This window comes from Hippichthys cyanospilos, chromosome 3, assembly GCF_059441005.1.
Source record: "Hippichthys cyanospilos isolate Australia breed blue-spotted pipefish chromosome 3, RoL_Hcya_1.0, whole genome shotgun sequence".
Classification (NCBI taxonomy): domain Eukaryota; kingdom Metazoa; phylum Chordata; class Actinopteri; order Syngnathiformes; family Syngnathidae; genus Hippichthys; species Hippichthys cyanospilos.
The window spans coordinates 7,845,001-7,867,062 of record NC_142371.1 but is presented as its reverse complement, the minus strand read 5'-3'; the positions used below and the strand labels follow the sequence as shown (position 1 = coordinate 7,867,062).

General features: G+C 37.3%; 1 protein-coding gene across 3 annotated transcripts in view; it reads left to right on the top strand.

Annotated features, from left to right (window-relative positions):
- hace1 (HECT domain and ankyrin repeat containing E3 ubiquitin protein ligase 1) overlaps positions 1 to 21,508 on the top strand; it is a 30,545-nt gene extending 9,037 nt beyond the window's left edge. For 2 of the 3 annotated variants that reach the window (XM_088411354.1, XM_088411351.1), the window contains 14 exons: positions 663 to 722; positions 2,944 to 3,245; positions 5,014 to 5,082; positions 5,255 to 5,342; positions 8,960 to 9,071; positions 9,271 to 9,368; positions 9,481 to 9,568; positions 9,666 to 9,815; positions 10,160 to 10,356; positions 12,612 to 12,743; positions 15,654 to 15,752; positions 16,735 to 16,805; positions 16,900 to 17,013; positions 19,415 to 21,508. In XM_088411354.1, the coding sequence (XP_088267480.1) occupies positions 663 to 722; positions 2,944 to 3,245; positions 5,014 to 5,082; positions 5,255 to 5,342; positions 8,960 to 9,071; positions 9,271 to 9,368; positions 9,481 to 9,568; positions 9,666 to 9,815; positions 10,160 to 10,356; positions 12,612 to 12,743; positions 15,654 to 15,752; positions 16,735 to 16,805; positions 16,900 to 17,013; positions 19,415 to 19,517 (1,683 nt within the window). In that variant the 3' untranslated portion in view covers positions 19,518 to 21,508. The remainder of the gene's footprint in view (positions 1 to 662; positions 723 to 2,943; positions 3,246 to 5,013; positions 5,083 to 5,254; positions 5,343 to 8,959; positions 9,072 to 9,270; positions 9,369 to 9,480; positions 9,569 to 9,665; positions 9,816 to 10,159; positions 10,357 to 12,611; positions 12,744 to 15,653; positions 15,753 to 16,734; positions 16,806 to 16,899; positions 17,014 to 19,414) is intronic. The other variant, XM_088411353.1, reaches the window with a different exon arrangement.
- The last annotated feature ends 554 nt before the right edge of the window (positions 21,509 to 22,062 follow it).

Below are 22,062 nucleotides of genomic sequence, written 5' to 3'. Positions count from 1 at the left end.
AGATGGCAGTAAAGCGCTTTCATTTGGCTTCACTGCAATGCCAGCCTGTAAAGCACGTTCATACTGAGGACGGCCATGACTAGTAAAATTGCATACCTCCAAGTACATTTGAGAAATATGAGTTTCGTGTAAGATGGTTAAACGATGGCGTTTGACTCGAATACAACTTACATGCATAATTTTGCTATTCATGCTCCAAGAATAAGGGTATACTGTTCCTTTTTATAATGCAAGGTTGAAAATATCTACATAACATATTTGCGAATGATTTACAGTTTTTTATTTTTATGTGTAAATAAAGTTGTTCAGATTAAATAAAATGAAATAGGTTCAAAGCATATTACAGGTTGTCAATCCTTGCTAAAGAGTTTTTTTTAGAAAATGATTTTTTTTTTTGTCATTTCCCTTTCCAAATTCGCTTGGCTTTACAAAACGTGATTACTATTGGCATTCACACTGTGTACTCAATAGCTGATTAAATTGTATGCCAGAGACCATTGTCAAATGGAAGGTCGACTTTTGAACAGACAATATTTTATTACACTAATGGTAGTACATCTAATTTTAGTTTTTTTCTTTTTTCTCTCTTTTTCTAATAAACACCGTCCATAATAATATCATCCGATAACTGTCATCTGGTTGCATTTTACTGCTGGTTGCAGATGCGTATGAGACAAGGGGATGCTGTACCAAAAGACACTTGGACAGCTGCTATTTTAGACGTGAGCCATGGACATTTCTATTTTATTGGTTTTTATGCAATCAAACAATGAATATTTACATTGGGGGTTTTCTATGAACTGGGCTTTTTGATTTAACCCCTTTCCTCTTGGATCTTTTTTTATTTGCAAATACATCCTTTTGCAAATACAATTTGGATTAGGCAATTGAAAGCAAAAATGTCAATATTTTATCTGTTTCCAGTACTAACTCAAGTAAAATCACTCGTCATGAATCATAATAATAATAAAAGAATTGTTAAAAATTGTAATCACAAAATTCTGCTTTCACTTTATATTGTCCTTGTTGCCTAACCCAAAGCTTTGTGTTCCTTGATTTGTATGATTGCTTGATTCCTTTTACTTCTCCATGCGAGATTAAAGATATAGAAAAGGGATGGATGGATTACAGTAAATTACTGTTAAAAGAGTCTGAGAAAAAAAATACATGGCAAATACTAGAACACTGGTGTCAAATTCAAGGCCTGGGAGGCAGATCTGCCCTGCCACATCATTTTATATTGTCTGCAGATCGCCGCTTACAACTTCAAGTTTCTGGCCAAAATACCAAATTTGCAAGTAGTTTTTACTCTTTTATTTATTTATTTTTTTTTGGGGGGGGGGGGCAACAAGCATTTTGTGTTGTTGTTTACAATCCCACTTTTGAACATTTTTTTCTGGCCTCTGATTTCAAGGCCAGGTAAATGTTTAACGGTACTCAAAATTTCTTTAACTTCAGTCATAACGGCCCTCTGATGAGATCACCATTACATTACAAAAATGTTTTTGTTTATTTATTTCTAAATATTTGGGATGAGCTCAGATTTCTTGAAGAACAGCGTGCAATTCGCTTCACTTTATTATCTACATTCATCTGTTTGTAGTATCTGATCACTGATCGTAAAATTGAGTCACAGATATTTGAAAGTTGAAACATATTTAAAATACATTTTTTGCACTTTAAAAATTTATATAAACTTTTTTCAACTTCAATTTATATCAACATCTTAATGTTATTTTTGCCTCATTTTGTGGCAGTCACTGGAATGTGAATGTCATGAGTTCATTGTGTTTTGACACTATTTACAGCACCTGCTGTGTGGCTGAAATTGATTTAAGTTTTTTTTTTGATAATGAGGTTATTTTCAATAAAACGTATAGTACATGATTAACGGCATTGGGTTCAATCCAAGTAAATATTCATATTTTTACCCATCACTGTTATACAAAGAGGTTTCTATAATTTACAGCATCACTCTTCTCAGAATGTATTCCATATGAAAAAAAAATGAAATGTCTGCGTGAAATTCTTAATTGAATCAAAAATTGATCAAAGAGATTTCTATCAAATCCTGCCCTTGTGAATGGAATGAAACCAAATCAAATTTGGAAATCTGAATCATCACCCAGTTTTTCTTTCTTTTTTTCAATTCATACAAAACTTCAGTTTTTCCTCAGAACTCAATTAAATTGTAGTAAGGTCAATTCTGGTTATAAAATGTGCATGTTCTATTTCAGTGTTATGTCAACTCATTCACATTATGAGCTGTTCCCTCCTCATTTCTAATCATGTACTGTTTTGTGGGGGATTACAGTTGTTATTATTTTAAATATTATTTGTTATATAATCACAAAGTTTAGGCAAACAATTATATGATTTCGGTATATAGTTCCCCTGACAGGCTCATCATTCCAACAGTTTTCAAGCGGTGTTAAATGTCTTTCTTTACATATGCGTGAAATAAGAAATTAACATGCATTAAAAAGAGAAAAATAGAGAACTCTCGTAATAGTATTCTGATGCAAAATCATACTACCCAGGATTAATTTAAATTGACCAAGATAGCTATTCTGCTAATTTGGAGTATGATTATGAATTACACACCATTAAGAAAAAACACAATTTTTTTCCCCCTGCCTTTTTATTTGCAGAAATCTTGATTTTTAAAAATGTGTGGGGTGGTGCTGCATGACAGGAAATCTTCAGGTCCTTAGAAATATTGAAAATGTTACCATAGTGGCCTTTGACAGAGGTGGATTATCCTTTGAACTACTTTAAATTTTTTCATTGATAGAATAAAACATTAACTAAAGCCTATAATTTAGCTGTGATACCTGAAGATACCCTGAAGGCAAAATCAGTTCCTATTTTACTCTATCTTGATTAAACATAACCTCTGCCTTTTTGTTGATCTCATTCCTCTCTCACATTTTGTGTTTTCAGCCATTGGAGTTGCTTTGGCACTCCCTGGACGAGTGGCTCGTACTGATTGCCACTGAACTAGACAGAAACAGGAACCCCTCAGACACTACTTCCAACAGTGAGATAGCCTCCCTACTACTCAAGCAGCGCGAAGTCGATCACTCTAGCACCACACCAAAGCTCCCCAGTTCCCTGGACCCTCAGATTGTCATGGAAACAGAAGTGTATGCTGATGGGGAAGACGTTATCTCCATGACAGCCAATCGGCTCAGTGCAGTGATCCAGGCCTTCTACATGTGCTGCTCTTGCCAGATGCCACAAGGGTTTGTCTACTGCAATGATTATCAATCTATAGAGTTGACTTGAAGCGTGGCTTTTACTGTAGGGAACTTGTAGTTGTAGCATTACACATTGTAATGGTAGAAGCCCCAGTCTGCCTTTGGGCACCTATTTTCACCTATTCAACAAATAGAATCAAATGATAATGCTTTCACATACCTAAAACAAATGTTGTGTTGAACTGAAGTTCACTAAGAGACTGATTTTCTAAAGATGTCCCCATCTAAAAATGGGCACAAAGGTAATAAACAACTAGTTGTACTAACTGAGCACACTCAGCCACCAGCTGGCAAATGTGTCTATCTGTTTGAGGTGTCAATTTATGGAACAACTATCAAATAGAACTGAAAAGATGTGAATCAGTGGCTCAGTGGCTGTGCTCAAAAAGAGTTAAAACTATATATTATAATATATATATATATACATATATATATATATATATATATATATATATATATATATATATATTATAATATATATATATAATATATATTGTATTTATATACAGTCCACAGTATATATGATTTTATTTATGTATTTATGATTGTATATGAATTATGTAGAATGTGTTATGTTCACTAAAATAAACTGTCAAGCAAAGGGAGACAAAAAAGATGCTATTGAAGTATTGATTTCGATTTTGAACCGCTATTTAACTAGCAGATATCTATCTATCCATCCATTTTCTATAAATATGTTAGAACTAAACATGCAGGCATGTTCAGTCTGTTAAAGATAGGATGATGCTGTTGGCAGACAACTACGAAAACATTTAAATAACCAAAAATAAATTATAACCTTCATATACAATCTTTTTGCGTAAGAGCTGATGTTATTACCTGAGGCTTATAGTCCAGTACGGCTTATCCGTGACAAAAATCATTTTTTGCTCATATTTTGCTGCTGCAACTTATATACCAGTGCGCCCTATAGTCCGGAAAATACGGTAATTCATCCAGAATGTAGTTGTGGCACAAAAGTATTTTGTCCCTTTTCAAAATGCTAATGAAAGGTAGTGTTTCTGTTATTTTTTACAGAAAGTAATTTAACCTTCAGCATTTGCTGTACATTTACTGTTGTACCACAGGGGATGGTTAAATTGTTATTTAGAGACTCGACAATTTTCTTACTACAAGTAGTGAAGTGTTGTTGTGGTCTTTAAAATTGGGCCTGTTTAGGGTCTTTAATATCTTAAAAATTAGATGATGTGCATTTTTGAACTTTATATTCAGTCAACTACAACTGATGTTTTTTTTTCCTACAATTCCATCTTTTAGTATTGCTCCACTGATGTCATAGATTGTACATTATGGGAGGGGCAAAATCCATCATAGTACTTATTAAAAAAAAATAAATAAAAACCTTCCTCACCCTCTGGGTTGTCTATCCACCTCCTTATTTGAACTCACATTTCTCTCCAAACGTTAGTTCATTCAACTCTCAGCCAGTCTGTAACTATGCTCCATTAGATCATTAAGTATACTTAACAGCCAATACAATTCCTGTGTTGACCTGCCTGATGCAATACGATGACAATCTTTCTGTTTTTGTTGTGTTTTTCACCTTGCTCCTGATTAGGAGTCTGGTCAGGTTTAGGCTGCTAGGGCAATTCGTTATTTTCAGTGTGGACATTTGGCTGTTTCAGATGAGTAATCTATATCTAATTGGAAAGCAGAGGCTGCCACAGAATTGTTGCTGCTGTCCGTTTCATCCCCTTCTCTCACTCATCATTTCTTCCCTTTCCTCACCCAGAATGACATCCCCTCACTTCATTGAGTTTGTGTGCAAGCATGACGAGGTGCTGAAGTGCTTTGTAAACAGGTGAGTTAGTGTAGGACTAAGTCAAGCATCAGACTCCTCACAGTGCCAAGAGACTGGCTATTGATAGAAAAAACAAAACAAACATCAATCAGATCACTTTGACTTTTGTTTTTTTGCCCATCGTTCACATCCTAATATCTGTCTTTGCTCACTTTGTGCTTCTATTTTGTAGGAATCCAAAGATAATCTTTAACCACTTCCATTTTCTGCTGGAATGTCCAGAGCTGATGTCACGTTTCATGCATATCATTAAGGGCCAGGTAAGAGAGATACAATCAGACATCTTCTCTGTTTAGAGGAAATAATAATGAGACTGCAACTTTAAAAATGTAATTATGTTTTCTTGGTTTTTAATAGTGGCCTATAGTATAGTAGTATTGTATAGTGTAGTATAGTGTTGCATTAAATGTTTCTATACCGTGTTTTTCAGACCATAAGCCGCAACTTTTTCCTCGTGATTTAACCCCTGTGGCTTATAGTCCAGTGCGGCTTATCTGTGTGCCTGTGTGTTTTTATTTTATTATTTATTTATTTTTAATTATTGTCAGCCACCAGGAGACAATCCACCGGTCAAGCAAATGTGTGTATCTGTTCAAGGTGTCAATTTATGGAACACTATGAAATAGAACTGAAAAGATACGAATCAATGGCTGAATTCAAAAACAGTTTTAAAAGGAAAGTATTAAAAATAGTAAAAAATATGTCTAAATTTAATAAGTGCGTATAAAAGTTTGTGACTTGTAAATTTGATATACAGAATATATTATTGTGTTTATATATTTATGATCGTATATATGATTTATCTGCAATGTGTTTATATGTTCACTAAAATAAACTAGCAATTAAACAAAGGGAGACAGAATAAGATGCTATCGAAGTACAGTATTGATTTTGAGTTTGAACTGCTATTTAACTCTGAGGTATTCTGTTGGTGTTATGTTGAAAATATCGATCCATTTTTGGATAAATATGTTGGTGCTAAATATGCAGGCCTGTTGAGTCTGTTAAAGACAGAATGATGCTGTTGACAGGCAATTAAAAATATTTAAATATAAAAAATTCCATTTACCATATTTTTGCATAAATATCTGATGTTATGTTCAGCGGCTTATAGTACAGTGCGGCTTATTTGTGACAAAAAAATGTTTTTTTGCTGCTGTAGTTTACATACCAGTGCGATTTATAGTCCGGAAAATACGGTGTTCACCTTTTCAAATCGCAAAAAGGTTATGCAGGCAATGCTCTGCCTCACTAAAGTGCAGTTACAGTTAGGCCTCAACATTTCCAGGTGTCCCTAAACATCTCACAAATACTAAATAATAATATTTTTTTTTATTTTAATTATTTATGAATGACTATTTTACTCTGAATGGATACACATAAAACACATCAATTACTAAGCCATTCTAATCATTACACTGACTCACCCATCCTCTCTCATGCAATGGAAAAGTCTATCTTCTTTCTTCTGAAGTTGGAATTAATTCGGAAAGATGAATGAATGTTTTGGCCTGATTGTGGTGAAAATCACATGGCACTTGCAGTTTTAAGTTTGCTCCTTGTGAAAGCCAAACACGGAAGATATTGTGTTAAACCTTTTTTTTTTTCTCTCCTTAAATCAAGATTGCTTCATCGAATAACAGTTTATTCGTTTTTAATATTGGGCTGATAATTCATTGACAAGTATTACCACTATGTATTGCACATTAAACAGTCATTCAAAGTTTAGCCACCTCACCTGCCATAAATCTCACTGCACTTGAACGAAGGACGGATGGATTTGTTTTCGCTTATTTTCAAACAGGAGCGGTGCACATTAATATACATTTTTTAAACGTGCCCGTTTTAGCAAAAACGTTTTCAACTGTGGTCAGTGTTCAAAGTGTCAAATGCATAAGCTAAAAAGAAAATTACATCAAATCAGTTAATAAAAGTGCATAAAAAAAGACAGTTGCATGTGTACTGGTACAGTAAAAAGAGCATCTGTACAAGAGAAGCAGGCACGAAGCACAAAATAATTAAACAAAGTTTCCAATGGTCATTTTGAATGCTATTACATTATGTCACATTTTAGTCAAGTCAATTCAAGTTTATTTGTATAGCTCTGAATCACCACAGTGTCAAAGGGCTTCATTAGTGAAAAAGAAATCACAGATAGCATCCCCACAGAACATCATAAATACACAACGGCATCCCGTGAACAAAGGTCCCAGAAGAGGATAGACAAATTTATAAACCCCACCCGGGGAACATAAGAAGCCTTTAGAATGGCCCGCAACTGGGAGGAGCCCCATTCCAGGCTCAAAATGCCAAGTGCCAAAAATAACACATTTTGCCATACTACTTTTTAAATGTATAAAAGAGTGCCAACATTACATGTATGTGGTGGAATTGCATTGTTAAAGTAAACTGCTCTGAAAAGGACGATTGTCTGAAGGAACTGTTCCTCAGAGAGACTGACAGATTATTGGAGGAGTCACATCGAGTCTGCCTCCTGCTCAGGTGTAAGAAGTTGGAGAACAGAGGTAGTGCGATGCCATGTACAATTTTAAACACAAGAATAGCATCTTGGAAGCTGACAAACTATTCCCAAAATAGCATCTTGTGATGCTGAAAAAGTTTCATGTTGAGGACTTTCTGGGTCTGCTTTTTGACATTTGTTAAAATGTTGTCTTGCAGCCCTGCGGCGAGTTACTTTAAAAAAATTGCGCTTTCTTTACAAAGACCCGCGGTTGTTGCGCCTTCTGCCCATATAAATTGCTTAAAAATTGGAGCATATAAAGCAGGGGTAGGGAACTCCAGTTCCTCAAGAACCATGTTCTGCCTATTTTCGATGTCTCCTTCGTCTTTCACACCTGGTTCAAATAATCAGCCCATCAGCAAGCCCTGTGGAAGCCTGATAAAGATCTTGATCATTTAATCAGGTGTGTTGAAAGTGAGACACATCAAAAACAAGCAGGATATGGCTCTCGAGGAACCGGAGTTCCCCACCCCTGGAATACAGTATAATATATGAAAATTTCAAAAAGGGTGTTATAAATTTTTTAAATGTAAAAAACACATTTATAACTAAAATGCAGAGGTAAAAATTGAAGAATTTACATGACGATTAAGTGATACTATTTTTCCGTCCCCCAGAAATGAAATCTTGCTAACTCTTCTTAAAGGGATAGTGTGTAAGCTTCAGAACGTTTTTCATTACGGACAGCAGGAGGTGCTGCAGGTGCTGCATTTACCATTGTCTGTAACTATAACAAACCTCTGGAGATGTGTCACCCCCCCCCCATGTAACATAATTTAATGATAACTAGTTGGTCATTATGAACACATTCATTTGCAAGTTTTTGAAATGTACTATCACTTATTCCTTTTTAATGAAAAGTGGTCTAAATCTTACACACTGCCCATTTAAGTTCTATTTGCATGACCCCTCTTTAAATTCAAAAGTTTTTGTGTTCCTCTCACTTGTCATATTTATTCATATTTGATTTTGGTGCTTTGAACCCTTATTACGTATGGATTATAGCTCACATGGGAGCACGCCGCTGTTTTAATTACAAACTTTAATCTGGTGAATTTGATTTCATCTGATTCCTCTTTCGGTACGCCCCACCGCACCCAGGGATGAAGCTATTCACTCTTCCTTGCTCACCCTTTGCTCTAGCTCTCCCACTTAAAGAACAAAGGCACGCAATTTGCAAATAACACTTAGTTTAGAGTAGACAAATATTTCAACAGTGAAATCCTTCTAGCTGTTGGTTGAAACTCATATTGTTAGATCTACTGTCATAGATTTGAAAGCAATTCCGACTGGTCAGGTAGAAGAACAGGCGAAGTGCTTTGTGTGATACACTATTTGTTGTGCTTTCCACTGCAGCCTTTCAAGGATCGCTGCGAGTGGTTCTATGAGCATCTTCTGGCTGGACAGCCAGACTCGGACATGGTTCATCGTCCAGTCAATGAGAGTGACATCCTGCTCATCCATCGAGGTGCAAACACAATATTGTTTGTGTGTGTGTGCGTGCGTGTGTGTGTGTGTGTGTGTATTCTAATTTTTACCTGCTAAGAGAGGCAAAATACTAGAAACACTTGTTATAAAGTTTTTGTTTCCTTTGTTTTTGTTTTGTTTTGTTCATTAATGGTCTTGTCAGGGTATTTCATTAATTGACTGTCTTCTCATGAAATTAGACTCAATATTTCGGAGCAGCTGTGAGATGGTTTCAAAGTCTACCAACGAGAAACTGAAGCAAGGTATTGCTGTCCGCTTTCATGGCGAGGAGGGGATGGTAGGTTTTTGAATGGTGGCGTTTGTCTTTTTTGTTTGTTTGAGCGAGAAAACTTTTATTGACCTTCCCAGATGTCTCTGAGGGATCTTTTTTGGTCTTGTCTTTTTTACAGGGTCAGGGTGTTGTTCGGGAATGGTTTGACATCCTGTCCAACGAGATAATCAATCCAGACTACGCTCTCTTCACTCAGTCAGCTGATGGTACACAGTGTCTATCTTTTCTCCTGACCCTTCAATTAAACAAGCACACAAACACTGCTCAATTAAAATGTGGATTTTTATGTACGTTGTGATACAGGTACCACTTTCCAGCCCAACAGTAATTCTTCAGTAAATCCAGACCACCTGAACTACTTCCGATTCGCAGGCCAGATTTTGGGTTTGGCTCTGTATCACAGGCAGCTAGTTAATATCTATTTCACCCGTTCCTTCTACAAACACATCCTAGGTAAAGTAATGCTGCAATATGAATATAAAAAAAATATATATATATATACTGTGTATGTGTGTGTGTGTATATATATATATATATATATATATATATATATATATATATATATTTGTAGTCTCAACATTAGATTGGTTCTTAGTTTGGGGTGGGAGTGGGGTGGTAGTACAACCTTTAGGCTTTTTGTTTTTAGTTAAAATAAAGATGGTATCATTCAACTTCACCTCCTGTTTGACTTCCCATACTACCGTGCCATTTGTTACCGTCAAGGAGCATTGTCGAGATTCACTCATATGATTGTATAGATTACTTATTTTGGGGGCTTGTATGCATTTGACTTTCAGGAATCCCAGTGAACTACCAGGATGTGTCATCCATTGATCCAGAGTATGCCAAAAACCTGCAGTGGATCTTGGACAATGACATCAGTGATCTGGGTCTGGAGCTCACCTTTTCCGTGGAAACAGACGTGTTCGGTGCTATGGAGGAAGTTCCACTCAAACCAGGAGGCACAAGCATTGTTGTGACTCAAGATAATAAGGTACAGTGATTAACAACATATACAAGCATGTCACCCCAGCAAAAGCTAGTACAGTGTTTGCCTTTTAGGATTTACTTTAGCATTTTTGACATTTTGATCAATTGGCAGGATGATCCCAAAAATGCAGGGCAGTTGTTACTTGATTGTTTTTAACTGACCATAATCCAAATCAAATACAAATTATGAATGAGAGAAGCCTTTTTATTTTTTAATTTAAAGGTTTACGTATATTAAAATTCATTAATTTATGCATAGATTGATCATAATTTTAATTGAATTATGTATGCTATTACATTTCTTTTCAGTGTTTCATTTATACAGGATTTTAAATCAACAATTCACTTTTAAAGAGCCGTCATCTTGGTGTACCCCACCCCCCCCAAAAAAAAACCGCACTTGGCACCTCAAACATAACCTCAAATATAACCCCCTATAACTGATAAAGCCATGAGAAATAATTGATGATTTAAGTGTTTAATTGGTGAAATTTAAGTCTTTAAATTTAATTTTTGATGTTTGAAATGTAACAGTTATTTTAAGCGTTCCTCTTGGGGCCTACTTATGAATATTTTGGGCTGAAACGAGTCAACTAATTGAAGAAGTGATTCTCCTAGTAGCGCTCACAATTAAACAATTTTAGCTGTGGACATTTGTACAACAAGGTCAAAGTTGACGGAAAATGTAGCCTTTCTGGGTGGGAACTTGCGATATCTTCCCAATCTTAATATATTCCTTGAAACCTTTAGGAACAATTAATATTGATCCGTTGCATATCGTCCATTGCACAGCTGTATAGTTGAACGTGTCCTCAGGCGACAAAAAAAAAAAAAAAAAAGCGTAGTGATCGATTTAGTTTCGGTACGTTTGTTTGTTTCTTCCACTAACAAAGCATGATTGTCTCTTCTAACTACAGAAAACAATGTGCATGGTTGTATCTATCTCCATGTCCCTGTCTCTAATGAAGAAACCAGCTCAACTACTCACTGCTTTAAGCCACCATGAAAGGGGGGAAAAAAACAAACAGTTGATGTAGGTTGTTTTCCTTATGGTTGTTAAAATGACAGTGATTGTGTAGTCTTGTAGGTTCTACCCTGGAATTTGTTTGAATAACTATACTCACATCCAACAAAATATCAATATTCTTACATAATTTTTTGAAGAAAGCCACCCGTTTGAATGGAATTGACTGAGCGAATGACACAAAGCTTTAATCCTCAAAACATTTACTCTGTCCATGGTAGCTATAGCAGCTAACTATATACACACATATATAAATATACACAGGTTTTGCTTGATACTTTCTTCAAGGCAAATAAGATTGTTTTCAGCCATTCATAATAAATTGTTCCAAGTTTGTTGTCATGGTTACCAAAGAAGGGCTTTAAATGCTTGGCAAATTACAATCAAGTCAAATTAATTTGTGTAACACCAAACTTCATACTTGTACTCAACAGCTTTTCATGTAGGCACCTAGCAAGTTTCAGCCCAATCCAGTAAGTAGGCTCCTTCCCTGAGAAATAGTCACTGATGAAATCACTGAATTATCTCTGTAACATGGCAACCAAGTCAGATATGTTTAGATTTACTATCATTTTAAAGTTCGATTTTGATTGCATACATAATGTTCAAATTCGAACAGCTGAGCCTCATTGTTTTCCTCAAAAAGGTTTAGCCCGCTCTAAGATTTTTTTGTCAATGTGAGCCTTTGCTTGAACATTTTCTTAAACTTCAAATTAGAATCCTGCACAGTTAAGTACCGTTACATTCCCCTGTAAAATTTTGTAGCGATGTGTCCAGAAATGATGGTGGTATTCTATTTTTTCCATAAAAAAGCAACCTTTCTCCATAATACTTTATCTGATTTTCATGGTTTATTGAATTCTAAGAATTATTTATTTAAAAAAAAATTCACATTGCTACTATGTCATACATTTTTGTGAGTTGTGATGGTTCTTTTTTTTCAAATATTTTTGTTCTTTGTTCTATTTATTTCATGAATTCTAGAATGCAATTTTTATTACACTTATAAACAAGAAAGGCAATCAAAATGAAACTTGAATTCATGTATGTATGTTGGTGATTCTGATGGCAGCTGGGTGCTCGTTACATGATGAGCAGTACCGTTTTCTCTCTATTGATGGCACTGTAACTATAAAGTTTGGACTGAGTTAAGTACAGGATAACAATGAGCCTGGTGTCTTTCACTTGTCTATCTACATTTCTCAAAGACTTTAATTTTTGTGTGTGCATGCCAGGCTGAGTATGTGCAGCTGGTCACTGAGCTGAGAATGACAAGGGCCATCCAGCCTCAGATAAACGCCTTCTTGCAAGGATTCCACACTTTCATCCCGCCTTCGCTCATTCAGCTTTTTGATGAATACGAATTGGTAAGTACTTGTCCTTGCCTGTTTTCTATTGTGCTCCTCTTTTACAGTTGGTATTCTCCTTGTTCCCCTCTGCTGGCTTGTCCTGCTTGCATCTGATATACGGATTGATTAGCCATGCCTAGCTTGGGGGTGGAAACAGGAGGCTGGGGTCACCTTGAAGCCCCTCCTCCTTATTTAGCTCTATCAGATGTTTGTGTGTCGGCACATTTAATGTTCTCACTCGCAGATGGATCAATTGCATTATTCCACCCTGCGTTTGTTAGACACGCCTCGGTCACGCCGTCATTTCTTCACTTGAAAGTATTGACTGTGAAATGTATGTTTTGACAACACAAATTCATTTGTCGCTACCTGCAACACTATGAATGTATTTCAATTTGAAGCGAAACACAAGGTCACATTGGTTGAATTCCAACTGAAAAGTACGAAACAATATTTTGTTTATTCATACACTAATCTACCCGACGTCAGAAGGTCACTACCATACACACAGACTGCAGTTTTTGTTGTAACCTGTCCGTTTCAGTGCACAAACCAGTCATACTGAAAAGCTAAGATTTTTCAAATGTTATGTCACAGTATTGGGAAATTTTTATTTTCATATTGGTCTAAATTCCCACTCGAGCCGCCATTAAAGCTGGATGAGCCGAATGTAGGCAATGCATATGATTGCTCCATGACTTCTCCACTCTGCCTGTGCTAGCAATGTTAATAAATGGACTAGTGGGTCATTTTTTCCTGCGTGAAATACAGCATGGTACAGCATTGAATTGAGAGAGAAAAAAAGTAAAAATGCTAGACAATAACAGAAGGCTTTATAGTTTAACATTTTTCTAATCTGGGTCTCGTCTGCATTCCGCGTCGGCCAGGCTAAAACGTTTTCGGAATTTCTAAGCATCTGGCTCGTAAATATAGGGTCTAACATTCATAATGCCAGCGATACCCTCAGATATGATTGCTTTCTGAGTCCATTTCGAATGGGCTTTTGACTTTCCATGCTCAGCTTCACCATTGTTTTCCTGTAGATGTCGCCCATCCGGCTCTCTTTTCGAGAAAAAAATTATTTTGTTGCCTGTACGAGATATAAATGATCTTTGTTTTGTATCATGTTTAATTACTTGGGGCACATTTAGGTTTAACTTTGTTAAACAGGGAAACAGGGAAACAATAAATAAACACCAACTGACGGTAGACGCTGTTCTGAGCAAACATTCTTAACAACGAGAACTTTTTTTTATTTCCAAGTACAGTGGGCCCCCGGGTTACGAACTTAATCCGTTCAGCGGGTACGCTCGTATCTCGAACTGCTCGTATAACGGGCAATCCAAACCCATGTTAATTCGTGAATGCGTGCAACGCGCGCAAAAGCCCTAGGTAAAAACACCACGACTGTACACATTTATTAAAATTGAGTGACATAATCTACTGTAAATTTGCATTAAATAATAAGTACAAAGGAAAAATGACTTTTACCTTTGAAATGACGTGACTTGAGCTGGGTGGAAGCGGAGGGGAGCAGAGACCATCGCTCAAAGTTAACACGGCGAAGTAGATATGCTATTGGTCTTACAGTGTCACAGTAACTCTTTCAGTCAGGGTGCTAATCACGGAGATACTAAAACATCATCCTCTTATTTCTTCCTTTACCGCTGCTAGTAATTTTGGAAGCTATGTCTAACAGATAAAGTTTGCAAAGTCTTCACAACATTCCTCCCTTCCGTTTTTCACTCATTTTCTCTCCTTCCTTCCATCCCAACCAGCTGTGCCATCAAGCTAGATAAAGGCGTTCGGCCAATAGCATATCGGCACTTCTGTGATTGACGTGTGACGCCGGCCAATAGCATCTCCGTGAGTGAGACCGGGTGACCTTAATCGACCAATATCATATTGGCATCTCCGTGACTGACTGATACTTATTCGCACTTTTTTTAAACGGTTGGAATGTATTGACAATTAATTTAAAAAAAAAAAACACATTTAAACCAATGACAATTCTTTGTCCTGCAATCTGCACATTTAATTTCATGTCAGCTGTTTTTCCCTTTAGCTGTACAAACACTACACTTAAATGGTAATATATTTACACACTGTGACTGAGACAGTCACTGTGACGTTGTAAGACCAATAGCGTTCACGTTACTGCCACAAGTATTTACTGAAGCTTTAAATGACGCATCTGCTGATTTTGTTGACGCAGTTAAGCGAGAAACGTATTCACATACTTAATGGCCGGCATGTCGGATTGCTCGTAAGGCGAAAGGTTTGTTCGTAAGTGGGGGACAAAAATCTACGTGATCCACCCTCGTAAGGCGAATTGTTCGTAAATCAGGGTGTTCGTAAGCCGGGGGCCGACTGTATTACTGACTACAAGCTATGACTTTGTTCTCAAAATCTTAAATTGTACAAATACTGTTGAGTTTCTGAAAATGCCACTTCCCTGCATCAAATTGCTGCAGTTTTTCATTGTAAATTCAATATTTATTTATTTTTTTGTCCACAAGGATCTTGAACTCTCACTATCTAATTGTATGTCTCTAAGTCACCCATTCATGTCCAAGGATCATGACAGAAATGATTTTAATTTGATGTCCAACAGTAATATTATGTGTTATGCGTATCCTTGCCTTTCAGTATTGTGTTGCTAGTCGACTTTTGTGCACTGCCGTTGTTGGTGCCACAAAGATTGAATGGCCTAGCTTCAACTTATTGTTATTGTCTGTGTGAACACCACAGCCAGATCAGCTGCACAGCTTATTCATAATGATTCACGGACCTCTGATAGTGAATGCTGAATTGCTCCATAAATACACAAACAGCTGTGACATATTACTAGCGATGAAACGTTCCGTATAACAAGCCAATCACTGTGTAAAATAAATTCCCCTCACTGCATATTGTGCTTGTGCGCAGGAGCTCCTCCTGTCAGGGATGCCAGAGATTGATGTGCAGGATTGGTGCAGGAACACCGAGTACACCAGCGGCTATGACCCTCAGGAGCTAGTCATCCAGGTGGGCTTTTTATCGACTACAGCCACTTGGACTGATTTCTTCAAGATGTGATGAGAGACTCGTTTACTTCATCTTGACTATTGCTTTCCGAGCGGTACAAACACATTGATCAGAAAAGACTTGAAAGGACGGCTTGCAATCTAGAGGCCTACTTTTATTTAATGCTGATTTTCATATATGGACTGAGCTGTTTACATGATGTTGACCATATTTAAAAAAAAAAAAAAAAGCTGTACATCATACTGAATTGGAAAATAAAATGATTTGTTACAGGCTAACCTGCAGACAATGTTTTCAGTATACTTTCCATCATTAATTAGCCATAAAACTTTAGAAATATGTTAACTATTTGTAATTGTAAACAAACTAAATAGTATTCACTGTTTGATGGCCTTTCAATGTCTTGAGTAACATTGCACTTGCCTCAAAGACCTCAAAGATGTTGCGCTCGTTTCGAGCTATGCTTTCTCAGGTAACTTTGTCAGCATTACACTGGTTAATTACAATGTGATTGATGCATATACACAGGTCATTTCAGCGAACACTTGTGACCGAGCTACAGTATAAACAAAAAACAATAAATCCCTTCGGAGAAACGATATTTATATCTGAGTTGTTATATTCGTTGTTCAGTTTCAGTTGGTCATATGGGAGAGACAGATGGTACCTTTATTTTGTCAGTGCATCTGGCTCTGATGTGCCCACATCAACATGGGTTTTTGACATTGCTGTTGTCATAATCAACACACAGATTTTAGCCCTCAAGGCCAAATCCCAAATTTCTTCTACTTATTGCTGCAAACCAATAAGTGTTTTTTTTTGTTTTGTTTAGTTTTGAAAGCTCAGGGTTTTGAACAGTGTCTGCGATAGGATTGAATGAATAAAATATGGAGGGTTTTGTTTTGTTGGGGAAAACAATTCATTATAGTTTACAAGTTGCTATTAGCATTCATCTTACCTAACTGTCCACTGTGGATTACAGTGGTTTTGGCAAGTGGTGCGCCAACTAACTCAAGAGGAACGAATCCTGATGCTTCAGTTTGTCACTGGGAGGTTTGTTTGCACCAATGACACTTCACAGTTAAGAACATTGTTTGAAAGTCTGTTAAAGTAATGTCCTTGACCCACTTTCACCCTTCACTCTCAGTTCCAGAGTTCCTCATGGTGGTTTTGCCTATTTGATGGGGGGCAGCGGTTTACAAAAGTTCACAATTGCTGCAGTGCCATACACCTCCAACCTTCTGCCTACCTCCAGTACTTGGTAACCGCCCCACACTACATTTTTCACCTCAGTCCAGTTTTGTGTTTGTTCAGAATGTGCAGATTGTTAACTTAAATAACAACCTCACATTTTTTATAACGCTATACGACTTTATTCTGTGCAACTGCCTCCTGCACGCTCACAGCAATGACTGAACTCCCCGCTTCCCCAAGCACCCTCTAAGCATACAAAAAGTAACACTGCCCACTAGCAGTATGGCATGTGAAGGTTGTTCTCTACGCAAACAACGCAGAAGTGTGTGAATTGTTAGGTTGGTTACATTGCAGCAACGACTGAGCCTGTTTACCAAATGTTTGGATCCCCTTTGACATAAACACCCATTGACATAATTCCATCATAACAATCTAGTCTTTTAGGATTATTCTCAAGTATTATGAAAGTCAGGGGTGGGCAATTCCAGGCCTCGGGGCCGGTGTCCTGCATGTTTTCCCGTTTTCTCTCTCAAACACACCTGATTCAAATGATTAGGATTATTTTCAAGCTCCAGCAGAGCTTGTTGATGAGCTAATGTTTTAAATCAGGTGTGTTAGGGAGAGAAAACTGGAGAACATGCAGGACACACTGGCCCTCAAGGGCCGGAATTGCCCACCCCTGATGTAAGTGATTTAGGGATGGAATGAGATCTTTTATCCTGCGAGATTAAAACACCCTAAGATTTCTCTCCTGTGCAATGTACACAGGAGAATGCTTTGCTTGTTAATGGCCCCCATGACAGTAAAACATGCCACCAACATACTGAGAAGGCCAACTTCAAAATAAACCTTGTTTTATCAAATAAGGTAATATTATATAGGATGCTGTACAGACATGAATGCCTTGGTGTGCTTTTATTTTTCAAGTTGTTCCCAGCAGCCTGTTGCAGCGTAATCGCTGACTTGACTCGTCTTTCGATGGCAGAAACGGTTGCTCTCTAGTCCCGATAAAACAACACAGTGTTGTTCTGAAATCATGTTCAATTGCCAATTCAGGATGCCATGAAACAGCTTAACAGCAGACATTGTATTGTATGGGGACGGCACAGTGGCAGACTGCTTAGCACGCCTAACAGTGCAGACGTCACAGATTTGTTTCCTGCTCCGGCCTTCCTGTCTGAAATTTGCATATTCTCCCTATGCGTGCGTGGGTTTGCTCAGGGTACTCTGGTTTCCCCCCCACATTCCAAAGACATGCATGGTAGGTATATTGGAACCTCTAAATTGTCCTTAGGTTTGTTTGCAAGTGTGACTGGTTGTTCGTTTGTTTGCCTTATGGTTGGCTGGCAGCCAGTTCCTGCTCGAAGACAGCTGGAATAGGCTTCAGCACACTCGCAACCCTTGAGAATAAGCAGTCAAGATATCATATGGACATTTAGCCCAGCATCTAGCATAAATTTGTCACCAGCTAGTAGCACTCAAATATCCCATATTGGCTGGCAAGAGCAGTCGGATTACTTGTCAAAAGTATCTCAAAGGACACTAATCACTCTGCGTCATTGTGGGCATTATATAGCTATGTACATCTAAAGCACAATGATAAATGAGATGGGGAACTCATTTCAGCAGCTTTCTTCTGTCTTACTCATGCAGTTATTTGACTTCAAATAGATTATCAATGCATTTCCTATTCAGTAGGCATTCCACCAAGCTGTTGTGACTTACCGCAGATGACGGAGAGCACAACAGATGCTTGTTGAGGCAAGGATACTGAGCAATGACAATAACATATTTTCTCAAATTTGTACTGCTCAAAATGGTTGATGCTAAATCAACTACAGTACTCTCATGCAAAAGACAGAACAAAAGCCATAGCATTTCGCCAACCTCACACTGCTGGTTTTTGTCATACAAAATAAAAATAAAAAATTGGAAAAATATGTTCAAACCTCTGCAAATGGCCAGCAACCAGTTCATGGTGTCCCCTGCCTGCTACCTATAGACAACTTGGATATGCCCCAGCAAGCCTGGAACCCTAGTGAGGATAAGCTGCTCTAGAAAAGGGATGGATGAATTTCAAACCTTGTTCACCATTAACGTTCCCTGTAATCTGTGAAACACTTAGAAAAAAAGTCTAATCTTTTTGAGAGTGGATGTAAAAATATACAACTGAGATATTGTGTGAATTTACTTTCCCCACACCTGCTACCATATATATTCTCTGAGATTATAACAGCTAAAGTTGTGAAAATGTATTTTGGTCTCATTTTGTTTTGATCTTTATATTAGAGGTGTGTAGACTCTAAATCATTTTGACTCTGGACACGTGCACAGACTGTTGTGCATTTGTTTTGTTTATTTTTTGGAAGATCTTTCTTCTGCACATGAGGCAAACTATGACCAATGTGCTATGGTCTGAGTATTATTGCAGTTCTCACAGCAGTTCTTGATGTTTCTCTCGTTTTCAGTATCAACATGCTGAAACTGCCTGAATACCCTAGCCAGGAGATCCTGAAGGACCGCCTCCTGGTTGCGCTGCATTGTGGGAGCTACGGGTATACTATGGCTTAAACTTCCAATCGCTTGTGCTGCTGGGAAGGTTTTCAGAGTCATGCTGCTCTTCCCCCTCCAGACATTACATTTGTAGTCACTTGCTGTTTTTGCTGGACAAAAAAAAAAAAGGGAACTCTATATTTGTCAAGAAACAGAAGCTGGAGTACCACATTGGACATTTGATTCAGTGAACTGCCTCCAAAAACTTCTCTATATCCTCTCTCCTACCTGCCTGTCAACCTTTTTGGGTTGCGCCTGTTGTCTGTTTTTGCATTGATTGATATATATATATATATATATATATATATATATATATATATATATATATATATAGTGGTACCTCGGTACTCGACCATAATCCGTTCTGAGGTGGTGGTCGAGCACCGATTTGTTCGAACACCGAAACCAATTTTCCCATAAGAAATAATGGAAAGTATGTGTGCACAGGTAAATGTGCACAAGCAGTACATGATAAAGATAAAGATAAATAAAGCATTATAAACCATTTTGTATAATTTACTTACGTTTTGGAGAGTGGTTGATGGCATACAGGAATGGATGTGGAGAGGACGGGAGGGAGGATTACTCCATGATGACGCTAGCTAACTGCGACGCGAGGTCGGACACTCGTACACCACGTTCATATTTTGCTATAATTTCCTTCTTCAGTTCAATAGTGGTCCTCGTTGTTTTCCTCTTTGCCTTCCCCTTATCACTGTCTTTCTTTGGACCCATTATTAAGGGCTAGAGCAACACGAAAAAGTTTAAATCTGGGAAGAAATACTCGAACAAACGTCTTACTCCGCTGGCGGTCTGAGTGGAACTGGCGCTTACCCGCTGGCCGAGAAGGGCCGGGGAGCGCGTTCGGGTCGGGTCGGCTCGGCTAGTCGAGAACCGAAAATCTGTTCAAGGTCCGATGCATTATCTACTTGAATTTTTTGGTCGAGCACCGATTTGGTCGAGTATAGAGGCAGTCGAGTACCGAGGTACCACTGTGTATATATATATATATATATATATATATATATATATATAATATGTATAAATAAAATATGTATAAATAAAATGCATGGGACAAGATACAAGATATCTCACAACACAGTCCACGAGAACGAGATATGACGAGATTTTTACATTTTCAACAAAACAAAAAACGGTTAATTCAAATTTTCCAATTTCAAAATGATTTTGTATTTTTTTTAGCTGGCTGCAATTAACTAACTCAATAGCAATTAATCTAAATCGAATCTAGATCTAGAAAAAATCGAGATCTAACAATCTAAAGAGAATTTTATTTTTTTTTTCACCATTTTTGACAAATTTGGCCGGTTTTAAATAACCGCGACGTTCAAAATTGTGATATAATGCCATTACGCTTACCGGCCCATGCCTAGTTGGAACTACTGTGTGACAAAAGTGATGTTGTGACGGTACCTGAATACCGCGGCTTAAGGGGGTGAATCCACTGCCTTCCTCCGTGAATAATGGCTTCATATTGAGCATTATGTACATACTGAAATCCTGTGTTGTTTTGGTAGCTCTCACACTTGATGGGTCCAGTAGCAATGCAAAAGCGTTTTCCACAGTCGGAAAACCAAAATGTTGCCACATAGATGATTTCAAAGTAATCGGAGCATCGTGCCTTTCTCCTTTTCAATTAATGGCGGATTGCAAACAACATTTAGGTGTATACCGCCACCTGCTGTACGAGTATAGCACTCACGCCTATCCACCAACCGCGATGCCCTCCGTTGCACTTTTGGCTCAATAAGCCGTACCTTCTTAATAGGTCAGAAGGAAATTAATCTCGTGGCTTGCCCGAAAAAGAAATCTTGTGGCGTTTGATCTCGCGAGATCTTGTCCCATTCCTAATATATATACACAACAAACAGTAAATATGGAAATTAATGATCAGAGTGTCATGATGGTGTTGTAATGAAATACTTTTATAGAGAAGAAGCAGGATGATATTGAGTATGTACATATTGATAATACATAGTATAAATGGAGTTTGACTATTTCATTTGTTTTCTTTTTCATTCTAGAATATTTTTATGAGAACTGAAAGTGCCAAAATTCAATCAATAAATGTTTCATGAATTAAATAAAACATTTATTTAATTAATGACACATTTATTTATTTAATGAAACATTTATTTAATGATTGACACTTAATTAATTAATGAAACATTTATTTAATTAATGACACACTGTTGCGGTGTTTCATGAATTTAGTTTATCTGTCAACCTTGCTTGTCAAAGTTTGATGGGCAGGTTCTAACATCTGTTTGGTTACATTGCTCCTCAAACCAAGCCAGAGAAGGGGTTATAACCAATATAGATAGTTCTTTGGTCACTCTTTAGTCAATGTCGTGATCGGAAAGTGCGGAAATTACTTGTTCAATATATTCCTCCACTTTACATTGTATAAAATATTTTTGTGAAGGCCCTGCTTTCACAGACTCAGCAAGGTCTAAAATATCTGTCTAACTTGCTGGATAAATTAAGTAATTGACGTCTTGTCAGTTTGGAAAGGAGTACAAAGTCTTTCCTTAAGTTTTCA